General features: G+C 39.8%; 1 protein-coding gene across 7 annotated transcripts; it reads right to left on the bottom strand.

Annotated features, from left to right (window-relative positions):
* Window positions 1-943: 943 nt before the first annotated feature.
* LOC116044699 (collagen alpha-1(VIII) chain-like) lies at window positions 944-19,354 on the bottom strand. 7 transcript variants are annotated; one of them, XM_035998667.1, is made up of 6 exons: window positions 19,189-19,321; window positions 9,800-9,805; window positions 6,435-6,606; window positions 6,333-6,387; window positions 4,209-4,497; window positions 944-4,119 (listed from the first exon to the last, which is right to left on the bottom strand). In XM_035998667.1, the coding sequence occupies exons 5-6, from the start codon at window positions 4,492-4,494 to the stop codon at window positions 2,165-2,167; spliced, it is 2,241 nt and encodes a 746-aa protein (XP_035854560.1). In that variant the 5' UTR covers window positions 4,495-4,497; window positions 6,333-6,387; window positions 6,435-6,606; window positions 9,800-9,805; window positions 19,189-19,321; the 3' UTR covers window positions 944-2,164. The 7 variants fall into 7 exon arrangements, with proteins under 7 accessions (XP_035854560.1, XP_035854562.1, XP_035854561.1 ...); XM_035998669.1 differs by lacking the exon at window positions 9,800-9,805 and having other exon boundaries at window positions 6,355-6,387; window positions 19,189-19,354; XM_035998668.1 differs by lacking the exon at window positions 9,800-9,805 and having other exon boundaries at window positions 19,189-19,353.
* Window positions 19,355-24,765: the final 5,411 nt, after the last annotated feature.

A 24,765-nucleotide genomic window follows, 5' to 3' on the forward strand; every position in this document is an offset into this window, starting at 1 on the left:
TACAGTTTATGCTTTATAAACAGGCAAACCAGACCAGGTCAATTTTCACCCGGGAAGGGCAAAAGGTGTGATTATGTTCTGCCATTAAAAATACTGAAATGGTTTCAAAACAGTATCCTGACTAAACTTTGACATATACTTGTCTGTGATTGTCAATCAACATTAAGTCCTGTGATATTAACTATACTCAAAATAATTCATAATTTCTGCTTTTCTTTACTCAAAAATTCAGTATTATTTGATATAAATGAGCTTTATTGACCATGAATTCCAGCAAGAAATGTAAAACTAGTGGTAATGAGTTGTGATGAAGTTGGCTAAGAATGTTTAACACAGAATTGGGGGATAATTTATACTAGATGCTTTATAAACAGCCAAACCAGACCGGGTCAATTTTGACGGGAAGAAAACACAAAGGTTAAAGTGAAGCTTACACATAAGTGCATATATAATTATAATCCAGTTATAGGATATATATTATTCTGAAATGGGCCATTCTGCATAATAAGCACTTTTACTTTTAATACTTTGGGTATGCTTTTACTCAAGTAAAATTTTGAATGCATGACTTTTACTTGTAACAGTGTACTGTATTTCTACACTGTATTTACTTTTAGTAAAAGATCTGAGTACTTCTTCCACCACTACATGTACAGTAGCTCACACTCAGAGGTCACAGACTAGGCTTTTGATGACATCCCTGCAGTCAAGGCTGGTTTTTCTTACTGTAAGCAAAGTACTTTTATCTAAGATTTTTGAGCCATAAGATATGTGGCCTAATATAAATGAAAGGTGAAAAAAATTGAGTAGCCAGAGATTGCGTAGAACATTTTGGAAATTTTTATTTTCAGTTTTGTTTATCACCACTAAACTGCACTAAGTTATTTTTGATGAAATAATGTTCATTATATGCAGCACATATGTGAGAATAATGAAAATCAAGTCAAGTAAAATGTTTTTATTTCTTTATTAAACCAATATCTAACCAATTAAAGCAACACAATTCACATACTTTAGGCACAGTTTCCCATGTAATGCTGTGCACAGTCCAAAGAAAAAAAGAAAAAAGAATATCATTCCAAAATGGCACATCCACAGTTTAAAGAAATAAAGTACAAAATTAAAAGAAACTGACACATGGTGGTATGAAAGGGTATGAACATATTTTCGAATATTTGTATTTTTTTGGCCACAGTGAGTTCTGCATTTTGGAATAATTTTCGGCCATTTACTGTCAACACACAGACATTAACACAATAGCAAATAATCAGTAGTCAAACAAATAAATTACAGAGAATACTGACAAACTGACAAAAAACTTTTAAATAATTCATGTCTATTACAAAAACAAATCATAACATCAAATGGTCAAAGGCAAAGAATCCAAATTTAGTTCAACTGCTAAATTGTGGACAAATCTGTTCTGTTGTGGACCGAGATATGATATGAAAATGGATTTAAAACTTACCCAAATACTGATTTTACTGTCCAGATGATAATGTAAAAATGAATTAAGATTCTGTTGTATTAAAAGGTGCTTTTTCAAAATAATGTAAAAAGACATACAATAACTTAACTGTATGATGATCCTTAATACATAACCCAGCATTATGTACTGATAGCTGTGAGTAAATGCATTGTACAATGAAACCAATATTTTCTTATGTGCCCAGTATACAGTATATAACTGTAAAGAAAATATAAAATTGAATTAATTAAAGCAAGTGAAAAGTGAATACAATTGAAAGTGAATACAATGAAAAAACATAAAGCCTCATTGTTTTAGTTATTATTCCAGCTATGACATGAATACTGATATATTGTGTGGGGATGGATATAGGAATAAATGCACAATGTAAACATACAAGAATTATGACCTCCACTCTACATAACTCTCACATGAAACCTTGCTTTTTCCATATCATAGACAATAGCCAGGTATGTTTATACAATGTACATACTCTGCCCATTATTTCATAACTGCATAACTTCCGGAGACTCCATTTTGCTACTATATATATAAAAAAGATTATTCAATTCCACTCATTGTAAACCATTGAACTTGACCAACAATGTACCTTTGAGACTGCTGTAGTTTTACCATAACTATGGTAAAAAAAATACCATCAATGTGTCATTACTATTGCCTTTGTTTATACACTTCTTACATTGGGTACAATAAGTATCCAGAAAATGTGGAGTGGACATATTGACCAGCATAAAGTCCTGCAGCCTGGTCAGATGGCAGCTGTATATGCACAGTTTCTCCTTGTCGTAACGGGAGTACAGCACTCCCTGATGCCTGATCCAGCAAGCCCTTTTTGTATTCATCATATGTATACATTACTGGCTCATTGTTCTTCATCAGGGCCACCCACACATTACCCCCTTTGCAGTGGACGTGGTAAGCAAAGTAGTAGACCCCTGGTATGCTACAGGTGAAAACACCATTTTGGGGATTGTAGTCCTGATTGCCATTGTGCAGGAGTTTGTCAAAGATGACAGGAGAGCCAACAGGAGGGAATGGATTTGCAAGCTTAGCTGTGAAGGCAGGCATCTCCACGCCATTTCCACCAATGTCGCCTCCATTCTTTGGCTTCTTATAACCTTGTTTTTGGCCCTTGTATGGGCCAGTCACAGGGAGGATATGTCCGAGGTCAGGAGATACAGCAGGAAGTCCTGGAGGACCAGGGGGTCCAGGTTGTCCTGGTTGCCCTGGAAGTCCAGCAGGGCCAATTGGCCCAGGGTTACCTTGAGGACCAATTTGACCAGCTGGTCCTAGCTTTCCCTCACCAGGATAGCCAGGTTTACCAGGTTGGCCTGTTTCGCCTTTTTGCCCTGGCAGTCCAGGAGGTCCAAGTGGTCCCCCTGGTCCCGTAAGTCCTGGGATACCTTGTGGTCCCTGGTAGCCTCTGTCTCCAGGTTGTCCCCCCTCTCCTCTTGGTCCAGTTAATCCCACAGCACCAGGGGAACCAGGTGAACCCCTAATACCAGGTTCACCTTTAGGGCCAATGGGGCCTTGTAAACCTCTTTGTCCTGGTTGTCCACCCCCACCTGACAAACCTGGCTCTCCTGGAAGACCTGGGGGCCCTAAGTCACCCTTCATTCCTGGATTTCCTTTTGGTCCCCCAACACCATCCTCTCCCTTTTGCCCTGGGAAGCCAATACTACCAGGGAGCCCTATTGGTCCTGGTGGGCCAGGCATACCACTAGGACCAGTGGAACCAATGACCCCTGGAAGACCTCCATGACCTTTATCACCTTTTAGGCCTGGAGGTCCAGGAAGACCAGCATGTCCCTTGTGACCCTTAGGTCCTGGGAACCCTGGTTTACCATAACCTGGCAAGCCTGGACCCCCTGGTAAACCAGGAAGGCCTGATTCCCCTTTCCCCCCAGAGATCCCTGGTTGCCCTCTGAAACCATCTTTTCCTGGTTTTCCAATTCCAGGCAAGCCTGGTGGTCCTGGTTGGCCTCTTTCACCAGGTGGCCCAGCTAGTCCTGAATCACCAGGAGGACCAAGTTTTCCTGGTATTCCTGGTTGTCCAGGGAGACCATTCAAGCCAGGTTTGCCAATCCCAGGGATACCCACATTTCCAGGTGTACCTGGTGGTCCGCTCGGTCCTTTCAAACCTGGCAAACCAGGTTGACCATGTCCTTTGTCTCCCTTGGGGCCTGGAGGACCAGGTAACCCAGGTGGGCCTTTTGGGCCAGGCTCCCCTAGAGGGCCCAGCTGGCCGGGCAGCCCCTGACCTCCTGGTTTTGAAAATCCTGGGAGTCCAGGGGGACCTGGGAGCCCTGGAGGCCCAGGAAGTCCAGTTGGTCCTTCTCCACCATTAGGCCCAAGGTCACCTTTTGGGCCTGGTAATCCAGGTCCTCCAGGTTTTCCTGGCACTCCTGGCATGCCAGGTTTTCCAATTCCTGGGTAGCCTTGAGGACCAGGAGGCCCTGGTTTTCCTGGTAGCCCTGGCAATCCCTGGCCTGGTAGTCCAGGTGGGCCTTGTGGTCCTGGTGGTCCTGCTGGTCCCGGGGGGCCCTGAACTCCTTGTGGTCCCTCTCTGAGACCTTCTCCACCAGGACCAGGGGGAGGTGGACCTTTAGCCCCTCTGGGAAATGTTTGTCCTGTAAACAAAAGGGAACATTTGGTGGATAACAGAATAAAGAAGAATGATAACTTATAAATGTATTTTCCACTATCTAGTTGACCGCACCTTTGCCTTCAGTCAGTGGCCTCTCTTTGCCTATTTGGAGAGGCAGCTGAGGAAGCTCTTTTCCATACTGAGGAAGTAATGGCACTTCTTTGCCATAAGGCAGGTGTGGCATCTCATTCCCCAAAAACTGCTGCTGAGGATACCCATCATTGTACTGTGGCAGGGGCTGGTGGTGTTGAGGCGGCTGTTTTTGTCCATAATATGCCCCACCGTGGGCCATGTTTAATAACCACAGCTGGAAAATTGTGATGAGTAGATAGAAAGAGTGGAGGGGTACAGTCGCCATTTTCTGCAGTGGAAAAGAAAATAAGTAAAAATGTAACGCAAATAGTTGTAGATGTATACAACTAGGTCTCTTTGCAACTCAAAGAGAAACAGCATATAACAGATTATAATATAACAAATGCATAGGATTGTGCCGCCTTATGGTTTTTTAAGATATCCTGACTTTAAGTCTGTTGTATTTGGCAAGTTAAAAAACCCACTACATCCTACAGTTCCCATAATGCAACAGGATAGTGTGTTCAGACAGGTTTTTTGAATACATTTGTAGTATCCAAAAGTCAAAGCCAACATATCCCAGATGACATCACTATGACATCATATGGGTTGTTCTCTCCCTTCAGAGCATAGACTTTAAAAAAGAATGGACATAGCAACAGTGAAGTCACCCATTGGTTTGTGGACTAACGTTTTAATAGTGGCAATTTGGCTGTCGCAATCTTGCTTTTGTTCAATCTGGACATGACAATTTTGTGGACGACGGAGGTTGGTGGAGGTTGGGAGGATGATGCGGCTAAGCCTGTGTCGTGTATGGTTTCAATGGCACTGTGCTAAGATAAATGCTAAAATTGCAGATTTTCAACCAGCTAAAGCAAGTCATCTGGCAGAGTTTTACTGGGGGGTAAACACAGACCCCAGGGAACTGGCGCTGTTCATTTGCACGTACGGCAGCTGGTTGAAAATTGTCAAACTTTCCTTAAAGTTACCAGCTAACATTAGCGTTAGCTTTGTTGGCAAGGTGCTACCGAACGCTGAACAAGACATTTTTAGATGACCAAAATGTTCCAAATAACTTTCACGAAGTGAAAACACACAGTGAGAGGGGTCAAAGTTAAAGACGAAAACATGGACAGTACCCCAAAACAAGTTCAGGTCAATTTGAATGTACACAATTCATTAGCATAGCTAAGCCTCTATCCTGAATGAATGCTTTATCGTCGCTCAAGTTCATAATTTACTTTCCAGCCAAGAAGAAATTAGAGCTGCAGTCTGTAAAATGCTGCTTACACCACTAGGATACATTACTGGACACACACCATTTACCTTAACAGCATGTTAGTCCATTCCAATAGGCTGTGCTCTTCGATCTTGCAGCTGAATAAAGAAATTATAAAAATCCGCTGCAGCAAAACAAAAAACTTTGGTCCTTCTTTCCTCTTGTTTACACATATATTTAAACACTGTGTCAAAGCCTCAGAGTCTTATATCCTTGACATGAATTAAACAAAGCACATGCTGCTAAAACGTAAATCGTAATTAAGAGGCCCCACAGGGGACGTGGTCAGTTTTGAACATAATCCTTAATTCTTTAAACAGGTCTGTGCTTAAAAGAAACAGCTGCCAGGAGCACAGTGTGAAAACGGTGAAACAGTGATGGGTGAATGTATGTTTTTCTTAGCTGTGGGGTTTTTGGAAATAAGACTTGCTCACATTTTTCTGGGCAATTACTAAAATAACAAGCTAAGGAGTGTCAGGCTGAATATGTCTACTATACAATATTTTTAGCAAGCACTCGCTAATCTGTGTAGTTCATCTGCACAAGAGTTACAGATACAAATAGGTATCAGAGTATGCAACAATGGTTAAGGTTGATTTTGACATTATTAAGTGTAATTTTGCTGCAATTTCTAGTTTACCATTATAAATCAATAAATTTAAGTATAAAAACACAACATGACCCTTACTCATTGCAGCTAAAATATCCAAATTTCTCACTGAAGTCAGTAATGTACAGTATGTTGCTGCTATATACACATCAACATAAATTCAGGTGACATGTTTTTGTACAAAGTTTTAAATACATATATTGTATAAATAGTAGAAATCGAAAGACGTACAAAACACTGTTTGACATGTGATCCACCTTTTTATTTGATTTAATTTAATATTTTATGGTCAAACAGACACAGGTCCCACCATGCAAAACGACAAATTCTCTTACTTTGAGATTTTTCCTCCTCTCAAACTGAAGGTTGTCGCTCCCTCTGGCCGGTGTCTGGTTTCTCTTCAACTTCCCCTCACTTTAGGTTGCTTTTCTGTGTCTTTTCCAAGACATGAGTGGGACGGTGGCCATGCACAGGATCCAGCCAGGTGTTAGCTGCAATCCAGCTGGGCCCTGTGAAAATATGAATGTCAGGTTCAATGAATGTCAGGTGGTGACCTTTCACAGAAACCTGGGTTTTATAACACTAAGCTGCCATGTCCACTTGGTAGACATATTTTAGCCTTGATACAGTTATGCTGATACACACCTCTTCCTTGAAGAATGTAAGGAAAGAGGTTTAAAAAAAATAAATGTAACAACTGTAAAGTTATAAAACTGTTTCTTTGCAGGAAGCTAGGAGCTAGATATCAATATGAAACATCTTCTGCTTTTATACCAGGCTTTGTAAGGGAATTGAGAAGTCTCAGACTGCAATTTTTATATCTTTATATCTTATTATATAATACATTACAGCTATTTATATACAGTATTAGTCCCAACATCTTTGTTTGGACCGTTTCACCACAATTGAAAATAAATGAACTTGTTGTACAACAAAATCCCCAATAAATTCCCAACAAATGTTTGTAGAGAAAACGGGACAAATAAAAAGTTAAATGGAATTTAAAAGCTTAAATTGAAAACTGCTTGGTCTGTTTCAGTGCCACATACAGCTATTATGACCAGACTAAATACCTTTTTTTCCTCAAACCCCAGTGCTGGAACAAATCATTTGTTAAACATCAAAACCAGCAAGGGACTGATGAAGTATTCTTCCTCTAAATTGAACATAATTTCCTACATGAGGATGTTAAACTGATGATCACTCTGATCAAAACCCCTTGTATTCCCGGCGGCCTATAGCTCACCTGGTAGAGCGCGCACCCGATGTAGGCTCAGTCCTTGCCAGCGGCCCGGGTTCATATCCCACCCATGGCCCTTTGTTGCATGTCATCCCCCTCTCTCTCCCCTGTTTCCTGTCTCCCTTCAGCTGTTCTAAATAAAGGAAAAATCCTAAAAAAAACATATTTCAAAGAATCCCCACAATGCAACCTTTTCTCTGCACTCAAAGAAGGGACCATGTGTTTGGCGAGGGAAGGAGACTACCTCCGTAAAACAAGAAGTCAGCAAAACAAGGGAGGACAGAGCGGTGCTTTGAAACACACGTTCCCTCCTACCTCCAAGGATACGTCAAGTCTACATGGCTTACAGAGAAAAAGCAGAAAAAAACACATCCTATTCAATTTAGTTCTAGACTTTTTGCTGTATTGTGAGACAATGTTTCCACTTTTGGCTTTACGTTAATCTAACAGTAGAGGTGCTACTCCATTGTAGGTGATTTCTGTTGGGGACTATAATAAACTGTAATGGAGTTGAAGTGGCCACCCCAACCACCTTTATTAGGCTATTATATTTTTCTAATAAAATCTAATACAATTTTTACTATTGGGCAACTACAGTATATACCATGAATTGTATTAGAATCACATTTATTGATAAACAGGTATATTCTGTCATATTCTATTTATTTTGCAGTCATGTTCTACTGAAAGCAATGAAAATAAAAAAAACTGTGCGTCTTTAATGTCTATAATTTTGGTTCTGAATCCACTATTTTCTGAACTGTCTTTATGCATTTTTCTTGATATTTACTGCAGAAACACTGTGCAGGTCTCTACAACATCTAATTTCAACTAACACACATTATCTTTACATGTCACATGATTTTTGAGTGAATCTCCAAAACCATAAGCTATTTCTCAGCAATTCACTCAGTTTTCAATTGCATGAAACACTTTTTTCAAAACACTACACACAATTCTCTACCTAGGACACAAAAATCTAACAGGAAGTGACTTGCTTTCCTTTTCCAAACACAACCAATCAAAATGCTACACTTATTCACCATGTCACACACACACACACACACACACACACACACACACACACACACACACACACGTGCAAAAACTAATTGCTTAACTGATCACTAACGAGTCACTGCTTTAGTATAGGTCTATAAAATGGTCAAAGGTCAGATTACCAGATCAGATTTGTTTTGGGTTGGAAGAAGAGGATGAGGAGGAGGAAGAAGAGGACGTGTTAGAAGACGATGAGGGCAAAGAAGAGAAGAGATCAGGACCACACTTATTGATTAGAGGTGTGAACCCAATCCCCACACACACACACACACACACAAATTTGTTCTTTATTCTAAATATGATAGACATTATTCTTGTATGCTATAACACTGTGCTACTGCTACAACAGTAATGTTTGCCAATAAATATGTTCTGTTTCAACATTGCATTAGTGTTTACAGGGTACTTTTCAACCCCTCTCAGCAGATTACTTTCACTCTAGAACATTGTATGGACATGTAGATATACGCCTATGAAAGACAAAAGAGCTTTAGATTTAGAACAACAGTGTGTACATGGTATATCCAAAAATGTACTATTACTGTAATAGAAAAATCCCATTTGATGCACATGCTTCATTTTGAGATGTGTTTAGTATTTTGAATGCAGTGTTTCATTTTGAAAGCGAGATGAGACATTTTGCATTTTGTGTGTGCAGTTTGGGGAATTGCGTGTGGAGTTTTGAAAAAAGGAGACAGTTTTGAAAACGCGTGTAAGCAGTTGTAAATAACTGTAAGTGATTTCACAATTTAGAGCCTAGAATTAAGGGTTGATCATTTTGGCTCTGAGTACCCCGTATGGAAAATGTTTCGACACAACAAAATAAAGTATTTTCCTAAATCACCCCAACTTCCAGGAACTACTTTCTCCAGCACAACATACGCTTTCAATTATAACTTATTTATCAGCAAGCGTGTAGTGATGGGGCAAGATTTGTCGAGCTATTCAAAAGCCCTGTGGAGCTGAAATTCCACGTAATGTCTTATCTTTCACTGTACAGCCAATGTTTCTAACAAAATAACTCTTTCCAGAATTTGCTGGAGAGTTTAGCCTGCAATATCACCAAGGGACTAGATTAGATGTTCATATGGTGTTTGAGGCTAACCAGAGAGGGGGGAGTGTAATCTAAGTGTATCATGATGACCTGAACTTTCAGATCTGACAAAAGTTGCTAATGAGAAGTGAATCCTCTCAGATGTTTTTCTTGATAACATTGATTGACGATGGCTCAGTTCCATTAAGTGTCCCAGTGAGCCAGCGTGCACAATACCAGGACCTCCCCAAAGTGGAATGCAGTCATCATACATGTTATTAAACTGACCTGTGCTTTTCTACTATGACAGGTCAAAATGTCTGTTGTGAAAAAGGTCTGCTGGGTCAGTTTCACCAGACAGTGTCAGCACCTTTTTCTAGTTTTTCTTTAGTTTTAAGCGTGAAGTGTGCCTAATTATGTATTCCGCGGTACGTACAAAAAACGCCTGTAAAAGCGCGCCTCTATTTTGCGGTGAAAATTCTCCGCCTCTTAAAAGCAGGTGTAAACCAGCCGCAAGCGGGTTTCCTGGCATATGCCTCCTGGTGAAATGGCAGCAGTAATCCGAGCAAGATGAAAACATAGGCCAAGGAGACAAGCTGAAAAGATTTTTGCCAGAAGGATCACACTTTTTCAGTTGAGTGAACACGAAATCATTAAGCGTTACAGATTAAACAGCCATGCAATATTACAGTTACTGGAAGAAATCAAAGATGACATAGAATCTCCGACTCAGCGTTCACATTCTATTCCAGCAGTTGTTAAACTCCTCGCTACATTACAAATATTGGCATCAGAGTCATTTCAAACAGTCAGCAGTGGGAATATCGTAGTCTGCACTCAGCCGTATCATAGCACAAGTACTTAACGCTTTGCTACAGCGCAATTTACGGTATAGTGGGCGGAGAAAGGCGCTGATTACCCGATGAACTGCAGGTTTGGTAAACACTACATAAGCTGAAGTATCACAGCGTGCGCATTCTGCGGGTTGACCATGACGCTGATAACGCTACATTCGCAAATGTACATACATCTGGCCCTCAGCCTTTCGTGAAATGCACTTTACGTTCTTGCCGAGAGTTAGATGAGAAGATTGATAGGCTGTGTTCACACTTGCCGTCTTTTTTGACAAGAAAAAGTTGACTTGCGCGCTTTGGAGTGAAAAAAAAGCGGGCAGCGTATTTATTCCAAAAAGCAGCCGAGAGCATCTTTTTTTGCTATGACAACAGCTACTGCTACAGTATCCTAGCTAGAGCGCTATGTGGAGCGGTGCTAACGTTAGATAAAACAAAGTGGTGGTGCGAGCTAGAGAAAGAACAGAGAGAGAGAGTGGTGCTGCTAACGTTACATAAAACAAAGCAAGTTCCCTGTACAGGGAGCACCCGGTCATACCGTATGCTATTGTGCCGCTGTGCTCCGATTCCATTTTTTCTTGTTGTTATGAAAGTCTGGCAACTCCGCTTGTCATTGGCCGGCTGTCAAAAAAGCGCTTGACGTAGGGCGTTTTTTTTTTCTGAAGAGTTGAACTGTTTTCAACTTCAAAAAGACACTCAGAGCTACAAAAAAGAAGTCGGTGGTGACGTTTAAAAAAGCGCTCAGGACTTTTTTGAAAACACGGTTTACCCCATAGGATTATAATGTAAAACAGGCGCTGGCAGCGTAAAAAAGGCACCAAGTGTGAACATAGCCTTATGTCTGTACAGTAAAAATTGAGCTAGCACCAGCAGCCGCTTAGCTTAGCACAAAGACTGGAAACAGGGGGAAACACCACCTGTCTACCAGCACCTCTAAAGCTCACTAATATATACTTTATATCTCGCTTGTTTAATCTGTACAGACACAGAAGTGTAAAAAACAACAAGATGACTATTTCTTGGCCAGGTGCTGTCACTTCCTGGAGCCATACCTATTTTGTAGAGTGTGTATGGACCAGATAAAATGATTTCTTGTCTTCTGGCTAGAGAAGATTCTAAAGGGTGATGCATAGTTACAGAACTAGTATATACTGTATCCAATGCCTTCTTATCAATGAGCCTATAAGGGAATTACATCTATATTAAACCATCCAAACAAAAGAACACATAACATGGACTACAATGTACAAAGTCTGGCAACTATTAGACAAGACAGCAGGGGTTCACATGCTAAAATATATATATATATATATATATATATTATATATATATATATATATATATATATATATATATATATATATATAATATATATATATATAGAGAGAGAGAGAGAGAGAGAGAGAGAGAGAGAGAGAGAGAGAGAGAGAGAGAGAGAGAGAGAGAGAGAGTTTGCATTGGCTGCTACAAAATGCATCATACTCACTGGATAATTACCATTGCGTCATGTAGTCCTTTGTACTTTTTTCCTGCTTTATGTTATTGTTGCAACACTTTACTGAAAGAACAATATTTCATCCCACTGTTTATGTGTATACAGATGGTTCGACATTAACTATCTACTTGACATCCTTAAATCTCAACAACAAAGACCAAACAGGATACATTTTTCAAACGACTTTCTTGCTTATTTTTTAAAAAAATCTTTCATCTTGTACACGCCATTTGATGAGGACTCTCTCACACCTCCTCACCCCTTGGTTGATGACAATCCCATACAACAGAGATTGTCTGCCCCAGAATAAATGCTGGTTCCTCTGAACCTCTTTGCCAACACTTACAACCACAGCCGGCCCCGCTTGGTGATGAGCCACGAGTCTTTTATCACCTCCAGCTTGGCTTTGAAAATAATCAAATTTCCATTTCTCCTCTGTGTTCCTCTCCTGACCGATTCCAGATGGGGGGACTCTACCGCTCGATAAACAAACGATGAGGAACAGAGGCATGTCATTGCTTACAGATACGGGTGCCAATCTTAATTGCTTGTGGTTGGGCCTGGCTTTTGTGTTTTAGTGATTGCAGAGGGGCTCTCTTTTCCAATGAAAGTGGGCAGCTAAAAACAAACTGTCATCATATCTAAATGAAGACACCTTGGAGACACCCAATTATTTAGGGTAATATGTGAATGTAGAAGAATGTGAAATGGAAAACAAGTACATGCTTACAAATTGTATGTTATTTATGATTTCCAAATAACCCTAGGAGAATGTAAACCTGTGTGTGTGTATATATATATATATATATATATATATATATATGTTTCTCTTTTTGAAAAATAAGCCATACAGCAGTACTTTTGAAATAATGCAAAATACATGCAAGTACTCTGTCAGTGCAGTATGAAAACGTTTATATATACACACACACACACACACACACACACACACACACACACACACACACACACACAAGAATGCAACGATCAGCTGACAGACGTAGCATAAGCGCCAACACAACATCTGGGAAATGCACCTGTGTGTGTGTGTGTGTGTGTGTGTGTGTGTGTGTGTGTGTGTGACTTTTTGCATGCATGTGTCTGTGAGTCGTTGCCGTTATTACCTAACCTTTGTAAGAAAAACACTGTCCACCTCTACTGTGATTCTCTTGGGCGATGATCTGCAGTAGTTTCTGCAGGCAAGAGTCACAAGAGATTACTCCAACAACAGAAAATGTATTAGCAATTTTGATAAAAATGTCTTTTTTTGCCAAAATGCCAACAATTTCCTGGTCCCAGTTTTTCAAATGTAAAGATTTGCTACTTTTCTTTGAATTATAAGATAACAAGTTAAACCTCTTTGGTGTTTGGACTGTTGCTCGCATAAAACAAGCAACTTTTAGACATCCCCTTGGGCTCTGGGTAATGATCATGGGCAGTTTTTATTGTCATTTCATTTCATAGACCAAAACAATCAGCTGCAGCCCTGCTTACATACAGTATAACATGGCTTACTGTATGAATCTTCATACAGTTAAAAGGAATCACTTTTATAAATAATAAAATGTGAGTAGATTTCAGATAAAGAAATGATGAAGCTCACTGCAAACAAAGCCAGCAGTGAGGATGGTGGTTCAATAGAGGGCGCCAAACTCTTATCACTGAATTACATCTTCAGCCATCAATACTTGTATCAGTCTGTCTTGTTTACTGGTGTTTTCTACAGACTGGGTGGAGAACTAAATGTGCTATCCTGACACAGACTGTCTGCTGGCTGGTTTAAACACTTTTGTACAATCATAGATATTTTTTTGTAATTAATACTGGACGTTGGTTATGTGCACCATACCTGCCTTTTTTCCATCCACAACAGTCTCTACTCTCACAAACCACAAGTCATATTCTGAACATATTCTGGACCTGAAGCTGTTTTTCTTTTCTGCGTCCATTGCCCTTTCTGTCTCCAAGCAGGTGATTTATCCCGCCTCAAACATTTGTTTTCCCCCCACAACTCAGCTTATCTTGATAGGAAGGGAATACCGCAGTTTTCTTCGTCTGCTCCAGTTCCTCTCCAACCTATTTTGCTCTTTTACAGCATTCCTTCACACCTACTCGATCTCTTTGCAGGGCGAAGGACGGAGTCGCCTTTCGGAGACGCCTACAGCCTTAAACTCGATAAGGCCAATGAGGGGTTAGCTGACCTTTAGGTGGATTGAAAGGCCTCGTTTTAAGGTGGTAACCCATTTCAAACTGATGTTCCAAATAACCACGAGGGGAAGTAGCATCTGGATGAGTTTCAAATTGGCAACCGCAATGTTTGCTTACTGCTCCTCTAACCTTTGACATACACGCACGTACATGCACATAATTGCACATACACCTCCCTCACACTCACAGTCTGTCCGACCTCTTCACCCATCTCATTGACAGATTTCCCCTCTCCTACAGCTCTGGGAACCACAAGTCACCCAATGTCTGGCCACAATTTTCATTTCAGACAAAATTCGGAGCAGGAGGAGAATTATTTTCCTATTAGCTTTGAGTTCCGTCAAAACAGAGTATCTAGTGTCAGTGGACGACATTTAATAGCATGTCAGAACTAAGAAGCACTTCAAGTCTTTACATACTTGAACAAAAAATCATATGCTTAGAGAGAAGGAAGGCAATGGGAAACAAGGATGGGAAGAATGTACTTTTTAATCTAAATATTTTTTACATGACATGTTCCACTATCTTGCACAGCAGGAAGAAACACTTCCGAGGTTTTCAGACTTTCAGACTGAGTTTTCGCCTGAACTTCATGCAATTTTGCAACAAAAAAAATCTTGCTACCTCATATGTTTGCACTGGCTCTCAAAGGGACACTCCACTAGTGAATGATTATTTTTATAGGCAATAACAATGTTTTGCCAATAATCAGATCTGATCACTTATACTATGCTTAGACCACCGACTCCAGTGGGGAATTCTGCAGTTTGCAGCTGCATAAATATATTTTATGTACTGTGTAAATGGGAATAAAACAGCCCACACTGTGCAAGAGGCCACATGTCTCCCTTCTGTTTCATTCCAACGAACAGTGGTGGAAAGTACATAGTGCTGTACATAATTTGGAAGTACTTGTACCATTTTATGTTATTTTATTCTTCTACTTACTCCATTTGACTGTGAAATGTTGTGCTTTTCACCCCACAATAGTTAGCCACACTAGATAGCTCACTCGTTACTTTTCAGATTACGATTTTACATAAAAACACACAACATATGATAAGCTTATAAAATACAACCGATTGTTAGGTTTCAGATGTCTATAAGTTAGTAGTTCCACCAAAGAGACATCCCCCCTCTTAGCTTCTCGGATTGTTTTATTAAAATCATTGTTTGAGGCCCAAAAAGGTCAAATTACCCAATATTTCACATAAACATCTAACTATTAGAGAAAAGTCCACACAATAAATTTAATTTGTGTTGTAGAACTATATTTTTTATTTTTTTTTTTAGATCCCATTAATTACATCACAACACCTCAGATGTATGTTGTGATCCTTTGGACAGGGCCTTTGAGAACCCCTGGACTACTTAACTATATATAAATTAGTTAAAACTAGCTTCACCTCAACCAGCGACAACAGTAAAATGCTGCTTTCACATTAATGCAACAGTGTTAATGTCATATATGATAATACATCCGGCAATTTTACTGCAGAACTATTATTTATACTGTTGATATTTTAAGTCCATTTTGCTGCTATTACTTCTGTACTATACTTTTATGTAAATAAAGGATCACAATACTTTCTCCGCCACTGCCAATGAATCTGATAAGGCACAAAAATGCAACAAAAAAAATCATAAGTTGACCACAAATACCTTTAAAGATTTCCAACATCCTAAGATGGATGCTTTTGCAATTCAAACACACAGCACTTCAAAAATTTAGTACAAGTAGTGGCTGGGTTGGTTCAGTGGGTAGAGCAGGCGCACGTATACTGAGTGGGTTATGCCTCAACGCAGAGGTCCAGGGTTCGAATCTGACCTGTGACAATTTTCTGCATGTCTTCCCCCCCTCTCTCTCTCTCTCTCCTCTTTCTCACCTAGCTGTCCTGTCAAATTAAAGGTGGAAAAGCCCAAAAAAATAATCTTTGGAGGGTGAGAGCATTCTAATGTTAAAAAAAAGGACTGGTGGTGATCATATGTTGCTTTGAGAAATGGTTTCTTAGTTTATTGCTGACAGTTTCCCTTTGATATTGGGTAACTGTAACTCTACGACTTCAAGTGATCAGTCATCATCGGGCTTTTCGCTTGTCTGCATTTACGGACTTTCTACTTTCTTACACACATATCAATTTATTGGGGTCATAAAATGGCCCGGGATCATTTAGTTCTTGCTGCAACATGCATGCATCGCCTAACCGGTGACAGTAATGGGATATGACGACAGTCCCGGGAAGCTTAATGCATTATACAGTCATACCGTAAAATATGCCAGTCAGAGAAAAAATATGATCCTCCCTTTCCCTACTGTCCAGATGTTTTTGCAGTGCAGTATTTACGAGGGACAATACGAGCTACAACTCAGTCTACTTAGGAGTTTAGATAAGAGATACTTTGCAGTAAATCTGTAAGATTTGAAGCTGTAATTCCAGATTGGTGTTTTTAAACTAAGATGCCACATGGATCACTATGGCAGCTAATGTGAGAGATTAGCAGAAACATGCATGATTACCAATGCAAAATTGCCACAATTGCAGTTTGAAAGTGATTTATAGTTCATATTTTGAGACATTTCTAAGGCCACAGTGCTCTGCACGGTAGCAGGAGTGTTTGGAGACATGGCCTCAAGTCACAGAGGCTGCAGCTGCGGGATCAAGAGACACATTCCCTCTGAGCTACATAAACACTTCCTGTTCAGTAGGTGAGAACTGTGAGGGAGTCTGAGTGCGAGACTGAGAGGGAAAATACTGTCAAGAGACATTAACAGAGTGACAAATATATAAAGTCACAGCGTGCTTACAGGAGCATTTGATTCATTTCCTGCACATATTTAGCTACACAGTCTGGGGATTCAAACTTTGACACAGGTTTGCTTCTGCAACCTTTCTCCGTTTCTACAACTTCTGCTCAAAGCAAACTTTCAGTATCTCAACAATAACAAACATGCACAACAAACTTCATAAGATACATTCACATCCTTTGAAACAAAGGAATACAAACAACCTTAATGGAATAATTACATTTTGGGAAATAAGCTTAATCCCTTCCATGATGAGAGTTAGAGAAGATTGATATTGCAGTCATATCTGTACACTAAATATAAAGCTACAGCCAGGAGACAGTTAGGTGGGGAAACAGCTAGCCTTGCTCTATCCAAAGGTCACAAAATCCAGCAGTAATGCCCTGCTGCACTAACTTATTTTTTTTGCCTTGAAGTGAATTATTTACATTATCAACATGCTGCAACCAAACCTCTTTAGGTAACGTTAACCTAATTTGGTGATTGAGCTGAGCTTCATATAATGTAAATGTACAACATTATATTCAGTTTCCCTAAACCCAGATCATAACCTGAAGATCCTCAGAAAAACTCAGACCCCCTAACCCTAAACTGTTAGCTGAAGTAATGAATCCTTTTTTTTTTTTTTTCTTCAATTTTCCTCTTTCTAATATGGAAAATACCTGCAGTCCAAAACAAACACTACCAATAAATGCATCGTGGTTGGTCCGGATAAGATACCACTGCGGATAAACGGCCCATAACCTCTTCCATAACAACCACTAAATGCATTGCCCAAAATTGCCAAGCTCTAGATTTTCTTGATTTGGGCTTTCATGAGCTCCTCACATCTGCAAAACAGTGTTTTGTGTGTTTCCACGGTGCTGCTACAACATTTTGCTGATGCCAAGAGTCCTTTCAGAGCACCGAGGATTACAAGACTGAGTGTTACAGTAATTAAAAACCATCAGCAACTTAATTGTGCAACCTTGTTTAAGCGCAACTATGTGAGCCTACCACATTTCCCCCTAATTAAGAGTTCTCTCTCCAATAAAGGAACATCATGATCATTTTAGATAGCAATAAAGAGCTGAAGGTTACAATCAGCTGCAAAAAAATCTACATAGTTTCTCCCAGTTCCATAAAAACTGACCTTTGTGGCATCTTAAATTTTATTAAGACACTTGCCACTTCAGCTCATCAGACAGGCCTGTGAAGCTCATTAGCTGGAAGCACATTTCCACTACAACTTGTCTGCTTTCGTGCCATTGTGAGCTATCTGGCATAGCAGGGATTAGAAAACATTTCCACCCACTTGCAGCAGAAAACAGAAACAACAGCTTCACCTTGGACATGGGTGTGAAACAGGGATTCCCAACTGTTTCCTGGCAGGTGCACACTCACATATTCCATGATCATGTTATAGAGAGGATAGAGAGGCAGAAAATCTGGAAGCTTTTGAAGCTTCTGGTCAGTTTGCATCAATACAAGTTTGTCATTATGAACTAACATGTTATCAAAAGCCATTTTAAGTGTGATTGGATTGGTCTGTGGTTAATACATTTTTAGCAAGGGACACAAATGGGATCTAAAACCTGACTCAGGGTATAAATAACAACACCACAAACTGAAAACACACAGTTCTGCATGTTTTCGGTAGGAAGAAAGTTGCCTAAAAGAATTCCTGATCCCCAAAGATTCCATCTCTGACTCATTTCTCAGAGGTGACGTTGCCAGAAAGCCCTTTTTCTAAAACTGAGTTTAATCCTGTTTTCTCTTATTCATGTGGGATAGTTAAAACTACAATAACCTCAACACTGAATAATTTTCCTTCTCAAACATTGCATGACAAAGTGCCTACACTCCTTCTCTGTTGAAAGACATGCAACTAAAATCTCCAAAATGTCAAGACATTCCACTAACTGGTGCTAAATCCTGTCAAGATGCTGCACCGTGCATTTATTTTAACAAGCTTAAGCCTGAGTTATTCTTCCCAGGTGTCTCTTTTGAATGTTCTTTGCATTTGGAAAACTGTCAGACGTTATCTGCAGAAACTTTTGTCAACAGAGGCTTCACAGCAGTGAGCTTTGTGAAGCAGGATGTCTAATAAAACATTTTGGAAGTTTCTGAAGTTCTTTTCCTCACGTGCCATCCCAAAAGTTACTTATGCATTGTTCCAAGAATTCAAACAGGACGTGCTTTGGCACTTTTTTTTACCAAGAGAAAATGGAAAATGATCCAGTCAGGGCATTGCAGTCGGACAACCATGCAAGAAAAACACATACTTTTCAAAATCATGTGCTCATGAGCTAATGAGGGCTCACTGGATGTTACTGCTGCACCAAAAGACCTAAACATGGTGGCCATGCCAACCAAAACATCATCAAATCCTGTTGTGCCAGTGGTGATGCATCACTTACCTTTGTGTGTGCTGCTGCTGCTGCTGCTGCTGCAGGGTGGAAGTATCACAAAGCTTTGAGGAGTTTGGGACAGACGCTGAACAGCAGCTCTGGTGAGAGTTTGGCTTTTATCTGCAGGTGGGAGGAGCTGCACGATCTGAGAGAAGAGAAGCACTGGATCTGTGCATGAGAAGGAGGTAGGAAAACAGAGAAGAGGATAACAGGATCTGTGTAAGAGAGAAGCCACTACTCGAACTGCATGTCTACAGCATTAGAAGTTATTAGAGACTAGAGGCCCAATCAGCTGCACAACTATATATCACAAGGAGGAAGATTTGTGTTTGACTTGGACTTCTCGCTGCATTCTTTGCATGCAGAACGATTTAAAGGCATGGTCTCACACACAAAATCTAGCTGAGAGGAGTATTTTTGTGACTACCACAGTACACACACAGTAGTTGATAAAAATGTCTAACCCCTGCCCATTTAGAAGCTGTTCTGGAGCTTTTGGATGTATATTCCTCAGGAGTTGTCATGGATTTGTAAGTATATGTGTACATTTCCACTTAAAGGACAAGAGAATGGACATTGTTATTTCTCACACTCAGTATTATGGTATTCATTTTCTCTTGTAACCGTTTTCCTTTATTTAAGCATTAAAAAAAAAAGAGACAAGGCCAGGACAAATCCCTTCTGCCAGTAATCATGACAAAGTTTGCAGGCATGCTTTGAGCTAAAACATAACGCCAGCATGCTAACATGTTGGTATAATGTTGACCTTGTTCACCATCTTAACATGCATTAGTTGATTAGCACCAAACACAAAGTACAACTGATGCAGATGCGAATGTCATTAGTTTTGCAGGTATTTAGTGAACAAAAGTATTGGACAAATTAAAATTTTGACCGGAAAACTTTAAGCTGCTGGTGGCACAAGAGGAACATTCAGGGGATCCCCAAAGTCATTAAGGTTAACCCTTTGGGGGATTATGAATATCTGCACAAAATGTCATGGCAATTGTTACGTCCCCTTTTTTGAAACGGAGACAATAACACGACAATCAATTATTTGACAGAGTTGGAGTAGAAGTGAAGTGTTTTATTTGCAGCTTTTCTAAATGTAATAAAAAGGTTCACAAAAGGTGGAGGAGGATGGGATATAGACGTGCATAACAGATGAAATTATTATAACAAAACTAGGCCAAACTAAAAGGGAACTAATGATCTGCATGACTGGGCTGCACAGATGGAAACCAATCAACTTGTTAGCACCTGGCGAGAAAACATCGGAGGTGAAAAGAAAGAAAAGCAGAAGGGAAGACAAACACATACAACAGGCCAGTGCCTGGCACGTAAGAGGATTTGGTTTGCACGTACATGTAGCTCTGCATGCGACTCTTCCCAAGAGCTTTGGGTGTAAAATGTTGAAAATATTCAGCTTTTGTCCAAATTCTTCACTGTGTCGAAGCAACGAGCAGAGGCACAGGGGAGAACATTCACACTCTGAACAGCTGGTTCACATTTGAGGAATTATTTTCGGTGTTTTTGTTTGTGTTGCTATTTCAGTTTTTTTTTAACATGTTCTCCCAGTGCAGGAACTGCTTATAGAGAAAATATTTTGGTTCCCCCCCCCCGTCTGACTTTACCGTCAGTGCTGAAATTCACCGTGCTAATTTGTGCTTGTTAAAGTAATTTGCAATGCAAATAATCATGACTTCACTCACTGTTCAGTTAACACGGTGACACACTTATTTGTACAAACCCCTTCAGTCACATACCTACTTTTTAAATCCAATCGATGAACCCGTTCTTTATTTTCCATTGTCTGTTTTGCAGTCAACACTTTCAATTTTCCAGAGCAGCAAACTTTTTCTCAACATACACCAGAGAGAACAACAAGCACTCAGCTGCGTGGAAATACTGACCTCATACCTGTCTGCATGCAGACTTCCTGTTCATGTAATTATTAAACTGCGACTTAGATCTCAAGGCCAAGTTGCCGCAGCAACGTGAAGAGTTCAGAAAACTCTGGCAATGGCTCTTGTTACTCCCTGTTTCCTGTTCCTCAATCAACGTTCTTTCATCTTTGGATTGGGAGCTCGTAGTCGTGGATAATGCTAACAGGTGGATGCTCTGTTACAATAACATTAGTTTGGTTTGTGTCCTGAAGTTTTGGTCTTAAACAGAATGGCACTATTCATGGGCCTCACACACTAACTCTTTCCTAATGCTTCCTGATGCTAATCCTAATGTGATTAATGTAGTCATCATGAATATAATTTTTTGGTGGGCATGGGTTTCATCAACCATTTGGCAAAAACTAGAAATATTTTAATGCTTCAAAACCAACCAACCAAACACTGAAGTGAAGTGAAGTGGACATTGTAAAAAAAAAAAATCAACTCTTCGTGGGCGCTCTTTTTATTCCCTTTCCTGGCACCTCTCTCTGACATGATCGTTCAAGTGTAACTGGAACATAGTCTGGGGCATACATGTACTTTATCCTCCTTCACCTTGTTTCTCTTACTGTAGTGGTGACTGTCTATATACTATATTTTAGAGTAAAACTTTCTAAACTGAGGCCCAAAGACCAGATTTAAACCTCCACTCTGATTTGACTGCCTTAAAAGGTTTTTGAGTGAGTTTGTTTTTAATGGTTTCTTTTACATGTGACATGAATACGCTCATTTATGATATAAGACATTTTTGTTTGCTCAGTGTGCATTTCTCAAAGAAATAAAAAGACCCTGAAGCAGAAAAAGGGAAGAAAATTTGACAGTGTACTCCAGTTCTGTAACCACAGATTTGAGTAGCACTCTTAGCCTGACTTTTTTTTTTTTCATTTAGCAGAACCACAGCCATCGATTTTGGCTGTCAATTTTGGCTGTCGACCCGTCTGTAAGAACATCTCATAAAGTAACCTAACGGAGACCTTTCTGCAGACCATCCTCTTCCGCCAGTGCAACTCTTGGTTATTTGAAAGAGAAACTAAAATAATTGGGAATTTAGGAGTGAGGAAAGGAAAATAGGATCAGCTGTGAAAGATGTTAAAGCTTTTCAATTAAAGTTTAGTGCTGATAGACTGTGGCTGGCATTTCAGACTGGAAAAGTGTGAGAATTCAAACTGGAGCCAGTGGCCTATTCCACAAGCATTACAATCTTCACATCAGTTGGGTTCTGTAAAATGTGACCACTGACTTGGCAAAAAAGAAAAGAAAATGAAGAAACGTTTTTTTTTTTTCTCTCTTTTTGCATTTGAGTGAGTTGGCTCACAACTCTAGTGACTCATTTTTGCTTTTGCAAATAATGACAATGTCATCTTTCTTTTCTTGCTTGATTTATCTGATTTAGTGCAAGCAATTAAACATTAGCATGCTTGGCTAACTAGCTTACTGCCTATAGAAGTAACCCGAGCGTTACTTCCAACGCAACGGTTAATGCAAAGATTAGGGGTTAAAGCAGCCATATTATGCTCATTTTCAGGTTCATAATTGTATTTTAAGGTTGTACCAGAATAGGTTTACATGGTTTAATTTTCAAAAAACACCATATTTTTGTTGTACTGCAGTGCTCTCTCTCACTGCTGCAGATCCTCTTTTCAGCTGGTCTCTGTTTTAGCTACAGAGTGAGACCTCTTTTCTTCTTCTTCTTCTGTACTATCTTTGATTGCACTGCACATGCCCAGTAGCTCAGATGTAGATCATGTCAGCTAGCTAGCTCCATAGACAGTAAAAGAAAGGCTGACTTCGGTCAGTTACAAGGCAGGATTAGCTGGGAGACTTCTAAATGAGGGCGCACATGTAAGTAGTTCTTTTGTAGATTATGGTGAACTTGTGTGTGTTGTAGCAGTGCTTTGCTACTGAGAACGAGGTAGCATGCTAGCGTTAGCATGCTTGCGTTAGCATTAGCGTTAGCATGCTAACGCTACGAGCTAATGGTTGCGGTTAGCCTGCTCGTTTCGGCTTGTGACGTCACAAGCCGTGCCGATTTTGAACAGCTCACCCAGAGACTGAAGACAGGACACATTCAGAAACCGTATCTCACTCTAAACAGCATGGATGGATTTTTTTCAAAGTTTGTATGTGTGTGGAAGCACCAGAGACAAAACATAACACCCCAAATCCCAGAAAAAGTGATTTTTTCATAATATGGGCACTTTAATAAAGAACTTTTGGTTGCACTTTACTTGAAGGTATCTTCATAAGAGTGACATGACACTGTCATGAACGTGTCATAAACATTATAAACAATTCATAAACGTTTATGACATAACGCTTCTGCCATTAAGTGTCATTCGGTTTTTGTCATGACAAGTTAGGGTTAGGGTTAGCGCAACGGTTAGGGTTCATGTGTTCATGACAGTGTAATGTGTTCATGACAGTGTCATGTCACTCTTATGTAGATACCTTCAAGTAAAGTGTTACCGGACTTTTTTTAGGTTATGGTTTTTCTAGCTGACAAAGAACTGACAAGACAACCAAATGTGAGCGACGAGAACGTGCATCAGGCACACATCCACTCTGTGTGACGCCACCCCAGGGAATAAGGCACCGCTCCCAGGTGAAATATCATTTTAGAGCAGAGCTCTTCAACAGGGGGTCCAGGGCCCCTAGGGGGTCCTCAGAGTTACTGCAGGGGGGGCTCCAAATTATTATTATTAAATTTCTTTTAGTTTTTTTCAGTACAGAAAAACACTTTGCATATCTTTAATGTAAGACAGGTGCGTTGGAGGGGGATAAGTAGGTCAAAAGTTGCAAAGAAACCCCTGCATACTGTCTAACTTGCAAAAAAGTAGGCATGTTTCGGTACTACACCATCATCTGGCAAAATGAATGAAGGGAGTTTCTTAGCAACTTTTAAAGGTTTTTTCCACTAAAAGTCACTAAGGTCCACAGCTACAGTTAATCATAAGGATTCACTGTGTTTTAACATAAAACATGATGATTTATAAAATCATACCAAACAATTATTTTAATAGCTTAGTATTCTATGCACTAAAAGGTATGTATAAAGGCTTTAGGCTTTTATTGTAGGCCCAGTTAAATATGCAACTTAATTTTATAAATTATGTAATTTCTTTCAGATAAGGGGTCCTTGGCTTGAAGACCCCTGTTTTAGAGACTCCTGTATCTGTTAGTCAGCAAAAAACAATCAAACATCATTGCATGTATACAACCTTTAAAGTGTTTACCTCTGCTTACTAAAATGCTGAAGGAAATAAATATGAGAAACTCAGCAGCATAAACATATCAATACTGCACCTCTGAGTCCTCATACATCCTACAGGCTCTCAGCTACAATTAATCCTAACGTTTTGTGGAAAGATTTATGAGCTCTCTCTGGATTCCCTGTTCATACATCAAGCTTATATAGAGGGATTTTCTTTCATCTCCTCTTTTTTGCAGCATGTGGCATCAACACATTTTCTAAAAGGTAAAAAAAAAAGTCTCCCAGGTTTGATGTGTGCACATACACTCATTTGTAAATGGCTAACAGAGCTCTGTCTTACATTCTGGATCTGTTTTTTGTCTTTTGCGGAGAGCTTTTGTAAGATTTTGGCTCAAAGAGACTTTACAGATGCGAGTCCTGACTGTAGCT

Source organism: Sander lucioperca, chromosome 24 (assembly GCF_008315115.2).
Source record: "Sander lucioperca isolate FBNREF2018 chromosome 24, SLUC_FBN_1.2, whole genome shotgun sequence".
In the NCBI taxonomy this organism is placed as follows: domain Eukaryota; kingdom Metazoa; phylum Chordata; class Actinopteri; order Perciformes; family Percidae; genus Sander; species Sander lucioperca.

Bases quoted from the DNA above. Each gene is read 5' to 3' on its own strand.
- LOC116044699 (XM_035998669.1), bottom strand. From the start codon at position 4,494: ATGGCGACTGTACCCCTCCACTCTTTCTATCTACTCATCACAATTTTC. The intron at 4,120-4,208 runs GTGCGGTCAACT...TTTTGTTTACAG, and splicing joins GCCACTGACTGAAGGCAAAG to GACAAACATTTCCCAGAGGG.